This window comes from Schistocerca nitens, chromosome 6, assembly GCF_023898315.1.
Source record: "Schistocerca nitens isolate TAMUIC-IGC-003100 chromosome 6, iqSchNite1.1, whole genome shotgun sequence".
In the NCBI taxonomy this organism is placed as follows: Eukaryota; Metazoa; Arthropoda; class Insecta; order Orthoptera; family Acrididae; genus Schistocerca; species Schistocerca nitens.
This window is the reverse complement of record NC_064619.1, coordinates 496,531,078-496,544,374: the sequence shown is the minus strand read 5'-3', so window position 1 is coordinate 496,544,374 and position 13,297 is coordinate 496,531,078. Positions and strand designations below refer to the sequence as shown.

The window sequence follows — 13,297 nt, the reverse complement described above, 5'->3', positions numbered from 1 at the left end:
CATGCACACTTTGTTTGACCACATGTTGTGCCTACCGTGAGGCACGTGAGGCAGTCCCCAACAACCAGTCTTTTCTTCCCCTCCTATCTTGTAAGTCTCTCTTGCTCTGGAGTTCTGGCCAACTTTTTGATACCCTCCCCCCCCCCCCCCCCCCCCATTTCTTAAACGTCACAAGTCTTATTCCTTCATCCCTCTTCCTTTCCCTCCAACCCTTCTGCCAGAAGAATGAGCCAATGGCTCTGAAAGATTGCACATTTCCTTAACTTTTATGTGTGTTTTCTTCTGCTGCTGCTTGGTGCGTAGATCTTTTTATCTATCCACTTATAGTAAACTAGGGAAAGTGACTGATGTATCAGTATTTGAAAGGGCCGATACATAAAATCAGACACCTACAAAAAGGTAATATATTAATAATTTATTTACAATATGTACATTTAATAACTGATATATACATAACAATGTACGGAAAGTTCTGTTTGAGAATTACAAATTATTTAGGAATCAGGGAGACAGCTTACTGAAAGACAGAAGCGCTGCATCGTCGATAGGTACACAAATAAAAGGTACAGAGCTTGGCTAGCTTTCGAAATACATTTCCTTTTTCAGTCTTGTAGGAAAAAGTGCGCGCGCGCACACACACACACACACACACACACACACACACACACACACACACACACACACACACACAGATATATGCACATGTCTGTCTCCCTGCATGGTACTCAGTTGACTGAGCTGTAGGACTTTCTGTGGCACTGAGTTATATATAGTGACAGTAATGTTCTTGATAGAAACAAATAGTCTTGACTCCTGATAAAACATTGACACATAGTAAAGTTTGGTAGTGTCATGCTATGTCAACGTATTATCCTCACTGCATTCTTCTGTAGAAACAAAAGTCTTGAATCCTGATACAACATTGACATGTAGTAAAGTTTAGTGTGTCATGCTATGTCTATGTATTGTCCTCACTGCATTCTTCTGAACTAAGGTTGATAAGTGTGTTGATTCATTGAGTCTCTGGATGAAGCTTTGAGTGTGGCTGCTTAGAAAGATGTGTCGGCCAATTGGAGTCACAAACAGTGAGGTCATGTGAATTTTGTGCCCTCTATTGGCATGTATGCATGGCACCCGTCCCTCGGAGGCAGTGTGAAATGGAAAAGTGAGATCACCCAGCGGCGTGCTGGTGTGATATTTAAAAGTGCCGTCTGTTGTGTAGCTGTAAGGAATGCACCAGATGTAGTCAATGAAGATGCCATTGATATGGCAGTCAAAAAGCTTAGCATTTACTAAAGAACTTAAATAAAGACCCACCAAAAAGTAGGAACATTTCAAATATCACCACAGACAAAACTGCTCTCCAGCTTGCTCTGAACAGAAAGAGTGAAAAAGGAAAGACCATTAAAAATACCCATAATCATTTATGGCAGGAAAAAATACTGAACTGAGGAAGCAGTGAGCAGCTGTAGATGTGGCAAAACCACTGGAATTAATGACATATGGGCCAGATAAAATTTTTAGGACAAAGTCAAAAGTTTTTATGTTATTCAGCAACTGTATCAGGCAATGTCAAATTGCACTATTAAAAATCCAGAAGAGACTTTGACAATTTTAAGACCTGTAGGCCAATTAATCCCATATAATCTCCACAGAGCCTTTGAGTGTGTAATCCTGACTCATCTTGAGCTATTGATAGAACCAAACAAGTCCAATTTCAGATGAGAGAACTCATCTAGAGGACCAATATTTGAAAATATCAAAGAAGGAATTTAGATACATGTGATGTCTGTTCTTTTGGACATTTCTGAAAGAAGACACTATTCTTGATCCTACAGCTGTATACATACATGATGAAATGAAACAGAGATTCTGACATTGGTTGCATTCGGGCATTGAAATGAATTCATTGGTGACAAGTGAAAATTTGTGCTGGACTTATCTGAAATAACAGACACAATACATATATGCCTTGACGGCCATTAGAGGTCATTTTCACTTAGATGCACACTCTCTTCTAAACTCTTGTGGGAATCAGTGTGTGTCTGCGAGTAGTGAGAATCATGGATAGGGGGCAATATGTAAGTAGCATACAAGTTGGGAATATGGGTTGGACAGGAAGCATGCTCAGATAGGCGAAGTGGTTAAGGTAACTGTTTGTGTAAAGTGGAAAATCTAGGTTCAAACCCCAATCTGGTACAAATTTTTACTTGTCACTATTGAATTTATTTCACTGCCTAATTGCAGCTGATGTCAGAATTTCTATTTCATTTCATCATGAAGAGGAAAATTTTCTAAAATCGAGAAAATCTGAAGAATATTTGCTACATTGATGATACTGCAATATTTGCTGATGGCTTAAATAGTCTTCAACACCTCGTATCCCAGATCGATAAAACTAGTGAGCATTATGGCCTTGAAATCAGCATAAAGCAGAATTAATCGTCATCAGCAAGAAATAGCAAACTGTCATCTCAATACTAATGGTAAATTTCTTGTCAAGTAAACAAAAATCCATATCAGGGGAGTTACATTGACAACCAATGGCATAACTTGCAAGAAATTAAAGACTGTTTTGAGGAAGCCAGCATAGCATTTTGTTAAATGACTAATGTATTCAAGAGCCATCACATCTTAATTGAAACAAAATTAAAATTTCTACATTGGTACATAGTTTCCATCCATTTCTATGGAGCTGAGATCTAGACTTTGACACAGATGACTTGCCAAATGCGTTGAGGCATTTGAGATGTGGCTGTACAGGATATTGCCAGGAGTACCAAGGACAGACAAAATTACTAACAATAACATAGATGGAGCCCTGTCTGTTGGACAGAAACAAGCATATTCCAACTCTGGCCAGTGTTTTTAACAGCTGTTTCAGCACCTTTGTAAAGTCCAGCTGTGTGGTGGTGCCCGTAAGGGGAGCTAAATCCAATAATTCCTCTATGGTGTTCAGATTGTCAGTGATGTCCCTAATGAAAATGGCTGCGAGGGACTGTCACATGAAAACTGAACACCCGCCACAACAAGATCATGGAATCGTTCCCTTCAAAAGTAACCACCACAGGCATTATGACATTTATCCTACTGGGAGACAAGATGATCATTTTCTGTCTCATAGAAAGCAATTGGCCACTGATGAAGCCACATCCGCACCCACTGTTGCACTTTCTCATCTGACTCAAACCAGTGTGCATGCACGTCTTTCTTCAGGTCGCCAAAGAAGTGAAAATCACACTGTGAAAGATCCGGGCTGTAGGGAGGATGTTGCAGTGTTTCCCAACCAAAATGCTGAAGCATAGCCCTCATTCAATTAGCAGTGTGAGGGTCGGCATTATTTCGCGACAGCATGAGTCTGTTGACAGTATTTCTGGGCATTTTGACTTTATGGCATGTTGCTGTTTCTGCAAAGTGTCTTCATAGTGCTGTGCGTTAATTGTGGTTCCACACCAGAGGAACTCAATGGGCAGAGGACCGCTGTAGTCGAAGGAGGAGGTCATCATGATCTTACTGGATCATGTGGTTACAGCTTTGGATTTCTTTGGTGGGGGGAGACTTATGATGTTTGCAATTTTGGCTTTGTCATGTGCCTTGGGATCAAAATTGTGGCACCAGGGGACAGAAATGCATGCTCTTCCTCATAGTACTGCAGTGGATGACTCAGACTTGATGCCATTTTGTTCGTCTTTTGTCTCTCTGTAAGGTGATGTGGCACTTACTCTGTGCAAATTTTGTGGTAATGCAACTGGTCTTTGGTGATGGCATGCATGGAGTCATGACTAATGCTGACTGAAACATCACTTTCATCTTCTGTGATTCATCGGTCGCCCTGGATAAGGCCTTCAAAGTGCCCCATCACATCAGGGGCAATGGCTTGATGGGTATGTCCTCAGCACGGATTGTCTCGCTGTGATGTATGCCCTTCCTGGAATCTCCTCAGCCACTTGTGCACACATGTCAGGGACAGGCAGTGTCCACTGTACACAGTGGACATGCGGAGATGAATTTTGTGCACTACAGCACCCTCAGCTACCATAAAATGGACCACAGCTCTGTGCTCTTATTTGCTTGCCTCCTTGTTAACAGCTGGACGAACACACTGGACCAGACTGTCAGCTATCAAGGTCATAACCCAAAAATGTCTTGCACCTGTGATGTGGCACTATGCTGTTCCCTCACCCCAGTGGTGAGAGTATCGAAACATAACAACACTGGGGCCACTTGTCGAGTGGACTGTGTATTATGGTGGAGTTTCGTTTTCATTTGACTGCCCCTTATAATTACACAGTATCTGATATGTCATCACTATCATTGACAACTAAGGAATAATGTACAGCCTTCTGTGTTGTATTACCTAGTTCCTATGGGACATCTGCAAGCTTGTCCTAAATATGTTGCATAATAGTTTTAGAGGCAAACTTATTCTTTTAAAGTATTCTATCAAATATGGACAAATTTCTTCAGTGACCATCACAATCACTTCTTTTGCAAAGTCTCTTTCAGTAAACAGCCTTACTTTCTTGACTACATGAAAAGTTATTCTGTAGCACAGCCTGACAGACACTTCACTATTTTGATAGTCCTCCACATCACATATTCCTTTAATTCTGACATTACTGTGTCATGTACTTCTTCCCGATATTTATTGTATTCATGTGTGCGATACACAGAATAATGATGTTATAAATTACATCCCTTAATACTCCATACTTCTTTGTTACATACTAAACACTTTGCAACTTCACCACATCACACAAATAGAAAGAGATTTTCCCATACAGACAGAAAAACTGGCTGCTCAATTTTACTTGTGCTCATCATGTTATTGTCATTGAGAATACTACAGTTGACTGAACTCTCCAGCCTCATACTAACAGTGCTGTTTCTCTAGGCAGTAGTGCAGTACACAGCTGTCACCTGAAGTCACACAAACTGACAGGGTTACTCTTTGTTCCAACATATCCTGAAGCTGTTATCCTCTAGTGGACATGCAGTGACAAATGGAAACATGTATAAAGGGCTGCAGAACATTCTTCAGGGAAAGGTACCTGGTAGAAAAGGATGAGGAAGAAGAAGATCTTGGCTTGGAAACTTGATGTGGACTTTACATATGAGCAGGGAACGCTGTTTTTCAGTCAAGCAAAAGTGCTGCAGCTGTGATGGCACTAGAAGAAGAAGAAGAAGAAGAAGAAGAAGAAGAAGAAGAGGGGGAGAGGATGGCTATGGTTTGAAGGAGGATGCCACTGAAGGTCCCTGGCACTACCACCTCCAATAAATCAAAGGCACAAATTGATACAGTCCATCTGTGAAAGAAAGAAGCTGGAAGCTATGCAGGACCTTAAATGAATCCACACTTGATTGGTATTGCACCTCCAATAAAGCACTCCATCTTCAGGCCACGAGTGGCCTACCGGGACCATCTGACCGCCGTGTCACCCTCAGAGGAGGATGCAGATAGGAGGGGCATGGGGTCAGCACACCACTCTCCTGGTCGTTATGATGGTATTCTTGACCAAAGCCGCTACTATTCGGCCGAGTAGCTCCTCAATTGGCATCACGAGGCTGAGTGCAGCACCTCCAATAATCATTGTGATATTTTGATACTGCAATTCCAGATGCACTATAACTTAAAAAGCTGCTCAAATCTTCATGGGTAGCAAACCCCACGATCATGTGCACTTCATCTTTTGAGCTGCGCTACTCTGCAGCTGAATATTCCTTCCCATGTGGGTTCAGTCAATCCATTCAAATAAGGTTGATATTGCACTAAACAGCACTTGCGGAATTATCACTGATGGTCTCAAACCCATCAAGAAAAACTTTGCCCCAAAAAACTGTAACCGTTCCCTGCACAGGTATATGTACTGCAGTTCATGACTCAAATTAAGGATGAGCTTTGTGAAGAACACCAAAGAGCTTGTACAAATACCAGAGAATGCTTATGTGGGCCAATGGAAAGAAAATCTGGGAAACATGAATGACTGGACGTAAACTGCTGTAGAAATAACTCCAGGACATCAGTGTTGTCCTAAAAAACTGAGAACTGAAGTGACGAGATCCAAAGACAATTTAGTTAAATGGAAATGAAAGTTGTAGATCCACCCAGGTTGAAGAAACCGAATGAATGTTGCATTTTTTAAACAACTGCAATGTGACATGGCGAACAAGGAAATAACACTGGGAGAATCATAAAAATATTAAGCTTTGGTTGAAAATTTCTTATTGCTTGTGACTTATTGTAAAATTTAATAAATTGTTTCTTTTATTTTACAATGTGTCTTACTACTGCCAGCAATGGATTAGTCAGTGACAGTGGTGGAACACAATTGCAAAAATGTTTCAGCTGTTAAAGTTGTCTTAATCAATGTGAGTGTAGATGTTGATTTCTGTAATTAAGTACAATTATTTGTTGGATTTCATGTTGCTTCTGATAGGAAATGAATGAAGCTAAAAGTCATCTTGAATTATAAACGTTTTGCTGCACTTGTAAATACTTTATTTAACAACTGGTTTTGTATGTAAAACATTCTCGGTTTTCTTGCCGCATCAATTCGCAATAAAATCTCAAGCTTTGTTTTGTAGCATAGAAGCCACATCGGATTACATCTTAATTTTAGTTTGTGCTTTGCTGAGATTCAAAAGCCTGCAAAATGTCCTTGTTGCCTTTCTAAGCAATTTATTACACACTATCTTGTATGATGGACATTGACAGCCAGAAGTAGACATCTTGAATAATAACCACTCGGCTGCTGTGAAACAAGTTTTTAAATTACAAAAGCAGCCAAGGGGTTATGATTCAAGATGTCTACTTACGGCTGCAGTTGTCCCTCAAAACTTAAAGTGTTACGAAATAAGCAAGTAATGTGTAACATTATGCCAAGGGAAGCAGATTGTGAAAAATGCTGACAAGGGTACAGTTGGAGAACATAAATAAAATAACCTAAAACTGGACAGGATGTTCAGAGTTCACAGAATAGAGCTATTAGTGAAATTGTGAATTTTATTCCAAAAGCCAACATGAAAAAATCATATCCCAGATTCCAGACTTGTTTCAGTAAAAAGTAATCCTGATTTTCATTTTGCATAAATAGCTGAGTCAGCTGCAACATCAATTTTTTGTGTTATCAGATTATTCATATGTATTTTTAAATGTTTTTTAAAGGTAATACAACCCAACAAACGGTTATCTGCTGCTGCTGGTCTTCGGACAAAAATGCCAATTGGAAACACTGAAAGAATTCTACAAGCTTATCAAAATCTGAACAAATTTTTATCAGCATTTTTGGATCATGTAAGTTTTACAGTAGTAGTCTTTAATAATACAAACTGCTTTTTTAATTTCCACAGTTTTTAAAAAAATCATCGTATTTTAGCTATGTTCTCACTGCAAATTCATTGGTTTCTTATTTTCAGTTTCACTATTAATTTTATCTGGTTCTTGTTACAGGCTTTGAAAGACTTAGACTATGAAATCAGAGACAAATTGTTTGTGGAGGCCCTGCTGGACATAGAATTTGCAGAGAATTCTGACAAAGGAGTCCTGTATACTGGTAAACGTTTCTTGATAAATATGATGTCTTTGTTGTTATGAGTTGAAATCCCAGAAATATTTCACCAGTTTTTACTTCTGTGGTGAAGTTACATTAAGTTGTTCATTATTTATCTTACATGAGGAGGCTGCAGGTTTGTACATTTCTGCACAATACAACCAAAGGAAATGGTAAAGAAATACTCCCTAGTCATTGGAAAGTGTCCACTGAAAGATATTCCAGCCCTTAAGAAAAGAAAACATATTGTCTAGCATCATCACACACAGTTAAAATTCATAAATACAGTCACTATTATCTGCTTTGACTCAGTGTAAAGGAGCTGACTGTGTACTGTGCCTAGTAAGTGGATTGAGGGTGAAAAAGATCCACCATGATTCAATAACGAGATTCAGAAACTGCGAGGAAGCAGAGGCTGTTGCACACTCAGTTCAACAGAACTTACAAATGATGACAGGCAAAGGTTATTAGAGATATGTGCATCTGTGAAAAGATCTATGCACGAAGCATACAACTACTACCATGGTCATACATTAGCAAAAGATCTGACAGAGAACCAGAGGAAATTCTGGTTCTATGTAAAATCGCTAAGTTGGTCTAAGGCTTCCAGCCAGTCACTTGTTGAACAGTCTGCTGTAGCATTTGAAGGTAGAAAAACGAAAGCCAAAGTCTTAAGTTTCATGTTCAAGAAATCGTTCACACAGGAGAATCATACAAACATAACGTTGTTTGACCATCGAACAGACTCCCATATGGACGACAGTAATAAGGATCCCTGGCACAGGAGAAACGACTGAAGGAGTTGATTACAAATAAGTCACCAGGTCTGGATGGAACCCCAATTAAGTTTTTCAAAGAGTACTTAGCTCACATTTGTCATGAATCTCTCGCACACGCAATGTCCCAAGCAACTGGAAATAGCACAGGTGACTCCTGTGTATAAGAAGGGCGAAAGAACAGACAGGCAAAATTACATACCAGTATCCCTAACATTGGTTTGCTACAGAATTCTTGAATGTGTTGTCAGTTCAAATACAGTAAATATTCTTGAGACTGAGAACCTTATGTCCACGAATCAGCATGGTTTTAGGATGCATTACTCATGGAAAACTCAGCTTGCCCTTTCCTGACATGTTATACTTCGGATTGTGGATGAAAGGCAACAGGCAGATTCCACACTTCTAGATTTCCAGAAAGTGTTTCACACTGTGCCCCATTGCAGGCTGTGAAAGGAGGTACAATCATAGGGAATAAGATGAAAGATATGTGAGTGACACAAGGACTTCTTAAGTTATAGAACTCAATATGTGTCCTCGGCGACGAATGTTCATCAGAGAAAGGGTATCATCAGAAGTGCCCCAGAGAAGTGTGGTAGGACTGCTGTAATTCTCTATAAATGGTTTGGTGGACAGGGTGGGCAGCAATCAGTGTTTGTTTGCTGATGACGCTGTAGTGTATGGTAAAGTGTCATTGATGAGTGACTGTAGGAGGATACAAGATGACTTAGACAAAATTTCTAGTTAATATGATGAATGGCAGCTAGCTCTAAATGTGTAAAAATGTAAGTTAGTGCAGATGAGTAGGAAAAACAAATCCATAATGTTCAGATACAGCATTAGTAGTGTCCTGCTTGACACAGTCACATCATTTAAATATCTGGGCATAACACTGCAAAGCAATATGAATTGGAACGAGAGTGTTAGGATTGTAGTAGGAAGGGCAAATGGTCGACTTCCAATTATTGGGAGAATTCTAGGGAAGAGTGGTTCATCTGTAAAGGAGACCATATATAGAATGCCAGTTCAACCTGTTCTTGAGTACTGCTTGAGTGTTTGGGACCCATACCGGGCTCTGTTAAAGGAAAACATCGAAGTAATTCAGAGGTGGGCTGCTAGGTTTGTTACCACTAGGTTCAGACAACACACTAGTATTACAGAGATGCTTTGGGAATTCAAATGAGAATCCCTGGAGGGAAGGTAACTTTCTTTTTGAGGAACTCTATTGAGAAAAAAAATTAGTGAACCAACATTTGAAGCTGACTGCAGAACAGTTCTGTTGCCTCCAACATACATTATGTGTAAGGAACACAAATATAAGACACAAGAAATTAGGGCTCCAACATGGGCATATAGTTAGTTATTTCTCCCTCATCGTATTTGTGAGTGGAACAGGAAAGGAAATGACTGGTAGTAGTACGGGGTACCTTCTGTCACATGCCATATGGTGGATTGCAGAGTATCGATGTAGATCTAAATGTAGATATGTATTTAAAGAGTTTTGATTTGATATTGGTTCAGTCCTAGGAGTTTTATCTGCCACTTATCAATTCTTGCACCTCTGATAACATTTGTTGATGAGAAAAATGGTGGGTTGCACCATGGTTTGGAGTCCGTGTTAAACTTTAGGTTCACCTGCAAGTTCCTGGATATGTCTGTTCAGAGGTTGGAAGAAGATAGTGGCATACCACCTCTACCAGGATGATGCCCAGAAGTGTGGTGTTCAAACCAGTCTTCTAACAGAAGGCATCTGTACAATGTTTTTTGTTATCTACTATGCATGAGGGTTGGAACTTTAGTAGTGCCAACTATTTGTTTACAACTTGTACAAAATAGACACATGTTTCAATGTTTTACTGTTCTTCAAAGTAGTCACTATCATTGTGTATAATTCGTTTCCAGTGATAAGGAAGTTGTAGGATACCCTCAGCAGTCCCAGTTGTATCGATAGTTTGAGTGGAGCGGTCTATTGGCCTATGAGTCTCTGTAACAATTTTGAAGCGAATAACATGAAGTGCTTCCTTCATCTTAGTAATGAAGTTGAAGTCACAAGGGCTTAAGTTCAGGGACTCTGCTGGGTGGTACAGCACTTCCAAGCCTCATTGACTGAGCAAATCAGTTACATCTTGCACCATTATACACCTGAGCATTGTCCTGCAAAATGTTGGGCAGGTCCTGCAGAAAGTGTTGCCGCTTCTCTCTCTAAGCAGTTCATTTTTGGAACACAGCCTGCAACCAGCTTAAAGAAAGAAGTGGTAACACTTTCTGCAGGACCTGCTCATCATTTTGCTGGACAATGCTCGGGTGCATATTTGCACAAGTTGTTAGTGGTTTGTTCAATCGATGGGTCTGGGAAGTGCTGTACCACCCACTACACTCCCTGGAATTAACCCCTTGTGACTTCAGTTTTATCCATAAGATGAAGGAAGCACTTCATTGCTATTGCTTCAGAATTGTTACAGAGATTTGTTGGGCAATAGACCACTCCACTCAAATTATCAACATGACGAGCACTGCTAGGGGCATCCTACAACTTCCACATTTCTATCAACAGGCTATACACACAGTGCTGGTGACTACTCTGAAGGACAGTAAAACTTGAAACATGTATCTGTTTTGTATAAGTTGTAAATAAATAATTGCCACTATTTAAGTTTCAACCTTTGTACATTAATTACAGTCATCTTCACTCTGTTTCCCTTGTCTTCCTCATAGTCTTCTTCTCCCCTGTCATTTTTTTTTCCTCCCTCACCGTGTTTCTTTTATGCATTTGTATGTTCTTTGCTTGGTTGATATGATTTTGGGATGTCAGTGATACCTGATGTTTACAGCATATGAAAGTATTCTTTCATTGTTTATTGTCATAGTTATGTGTGTAATTGTGCCCATCTTTCATTTTATACCACTTTCTCTTTGTGCTTCTTTGCTACTGAGATTTTCTTGATGAGTCTGTGTCGTGCAGTTTGCGCAGACCTCATTTTCATGATCTCTTTTTCACTGATCTGTCCTTACTTTGTGCTTTGATCCACTGGATTCATTAGTTTTACTACTGCTCCAGACTTGTGCATAGAATGTTGTAGAAAATTTTACTGTTCTTTTTCAGGGGTTTTTCTTATAAGAACTGGTGATGCACCTCCTTCTGGTAGCAAATAGTTTAAATATCTATTCTCCAAGTTTTAGGAGTCCATAAATTCAGTTATATTATTCTCATATTCATTCAGCAGTGAAACTTATATTTCAGTTTGCTTCTGCTATTTATCTTGTTCAAGACATGATTGCTCATACAGTTTGTAACTTATTAGCACTTTGTGTTTCTGCATATTCCATCTTATAGCTTCAACTTCATAGTAATGTAGCACATGATAAATATCTATGAGTTCTGTATAGTGATTGAGATACATTTCTTCAGGAGTTTTCATAGACACACATTGTCTTCCACTTCAATCGATTCACTGTGATTGGTTACAAATAAATTTCCTCCTCAGTTGATTAGTGATGGTTCTATCACAGTGTTACAGAATCTATTTGCTTTTGCATTTGCATAAACCTCCCGGATTCTAACATATTTTTATCTTAAAATCCTCTTCTTCTGTTTCCCTTTCAGCAGCATCAACACGTTTCTCGTTATTACTTATCTGTCTTCATGCTGCAGAACCTATTCCTTCTGGCTAACTTCACTAGCATCCTTAGCCATCTCCCAAATTATTTGATTTTGTTATAACATTTACTGGCTTTCTCTTTTGTAACCGTGTGAACAGTTATTTATGGAACACACACCATTTGCTGCACAAGACACAAATGCAATAACTGTTAAAGTTCCAAAGTGTTGGTAGGGAGTCAATTGGTATTGTAAACAGTCATAAATAGAAAGCATAATGAGATTATTATGAGCATCCACTAATGAAGTCCAATTGAAGGGCTGTGCCATCTTTAGTTGATGGCTTAGCATTTTCTTTGCTCTGCCTCTTCTGTTGCTATCCAGTCATATACATTCCCCCTTCCCCTTCTTTAAAAAAGAGGAGAGAGAGAGAGAGAGAGAGAGAGAGAGAGAGAGAGAGAAGTTAACGCGCAGGGCTCAAAGCACTGAGATGCTTCTGAGATGTAGACTCTACCAAGCTACCACCTGGACTGACGTGTGGCTTAGTGGCAGCATCTGTTTTGCCAAGCCTTCAGAGGTGACAATGTATTTGGAGGTGACTTGGTTTTCTGACCTTTTGGCATCAGTGGTAGCTCTATATTGTCTTCAATGATGGTGGGAAACCTAATCAGTGGAACCTGCTGCAGTGGTGTGAGCCTAACAGAGGATTTTTGGGATTTTTTGGGATTGCTAGTGACTTTCACATGAATCTTCCCTTTGGTTGTTATGATCCTGTACACTCTTAGGAAAAGAGTGAAAGTCAGTTCAGTAGGTGATGTTTCAGTTAAAATCTCTGAATTTGTGATTTGAAAGTCTGAACAAGGTATTCAGCTTCTCTGTATCTTTGTGGATTGAATGGGACTGATGAGATGTGAGCTACTCTTTTTAGCTAGCAGAATTTCTTGAACTGCTTTGATTTGAGGACTGTTTTCTCCTGTGAGGGAAAAAATGGAAAGGCTTTTATGGTAGCTTGTGCTGTTGTATTCTAATTCGTGACATAGGGATTGTTTGATAATCCATCAAAACTAGGTAAATTTGTTTTAGGAATGATTGTTGTGGTCTTCTGTCTGAAGGCAGATTTGATGCAACTCTTCATTTCTTCATCTCTGCATAACTTGTTGTAAGTGGAAATAATTAACTTTTTCCAACAATATGGAGTCATTTCCATGATTCCATGCCATTGAGTAAACACTGATTGTGGTGGTACATGATTTTCCACACATACTTCACAAGTGTGTACCATTTTTCTGGACAGTACACATGTCAGTGAGCTACTGTTTTTTGTGCATGTTATCTTTGTGTGCCCTTTATGCAAAAGTGGCAGCAAACCTGCA

At 39.5% G+C, this 13,297-nt stretch overlaps 1 protein-coding gene across 1 annotated transcript in view; it reads left to right on the top strand.

The window, feature by feature from the left end:
- The window catches only part of LOC126263663 (meckelin), a 206,375-nt gene that overhangs the window by 166,906 nt on the left and 26,172 nt on the right, over window positions 1-13,297 (top strand). The window contains exons 13-14 of the mRNA XM_049960771.1: window positions 7,166-7,294; window positions 7,451-7,553. Of these exons, the coding sequence (XP_049816728.1) occupies window positions 7,166-7,294; window positions 7,451-7,553 (232 nt within the window). The remainder of the gene's footprint in view (window positions 1-7,165; window positions 7,295-7,450; window positions 7,554-13,297) is intronic.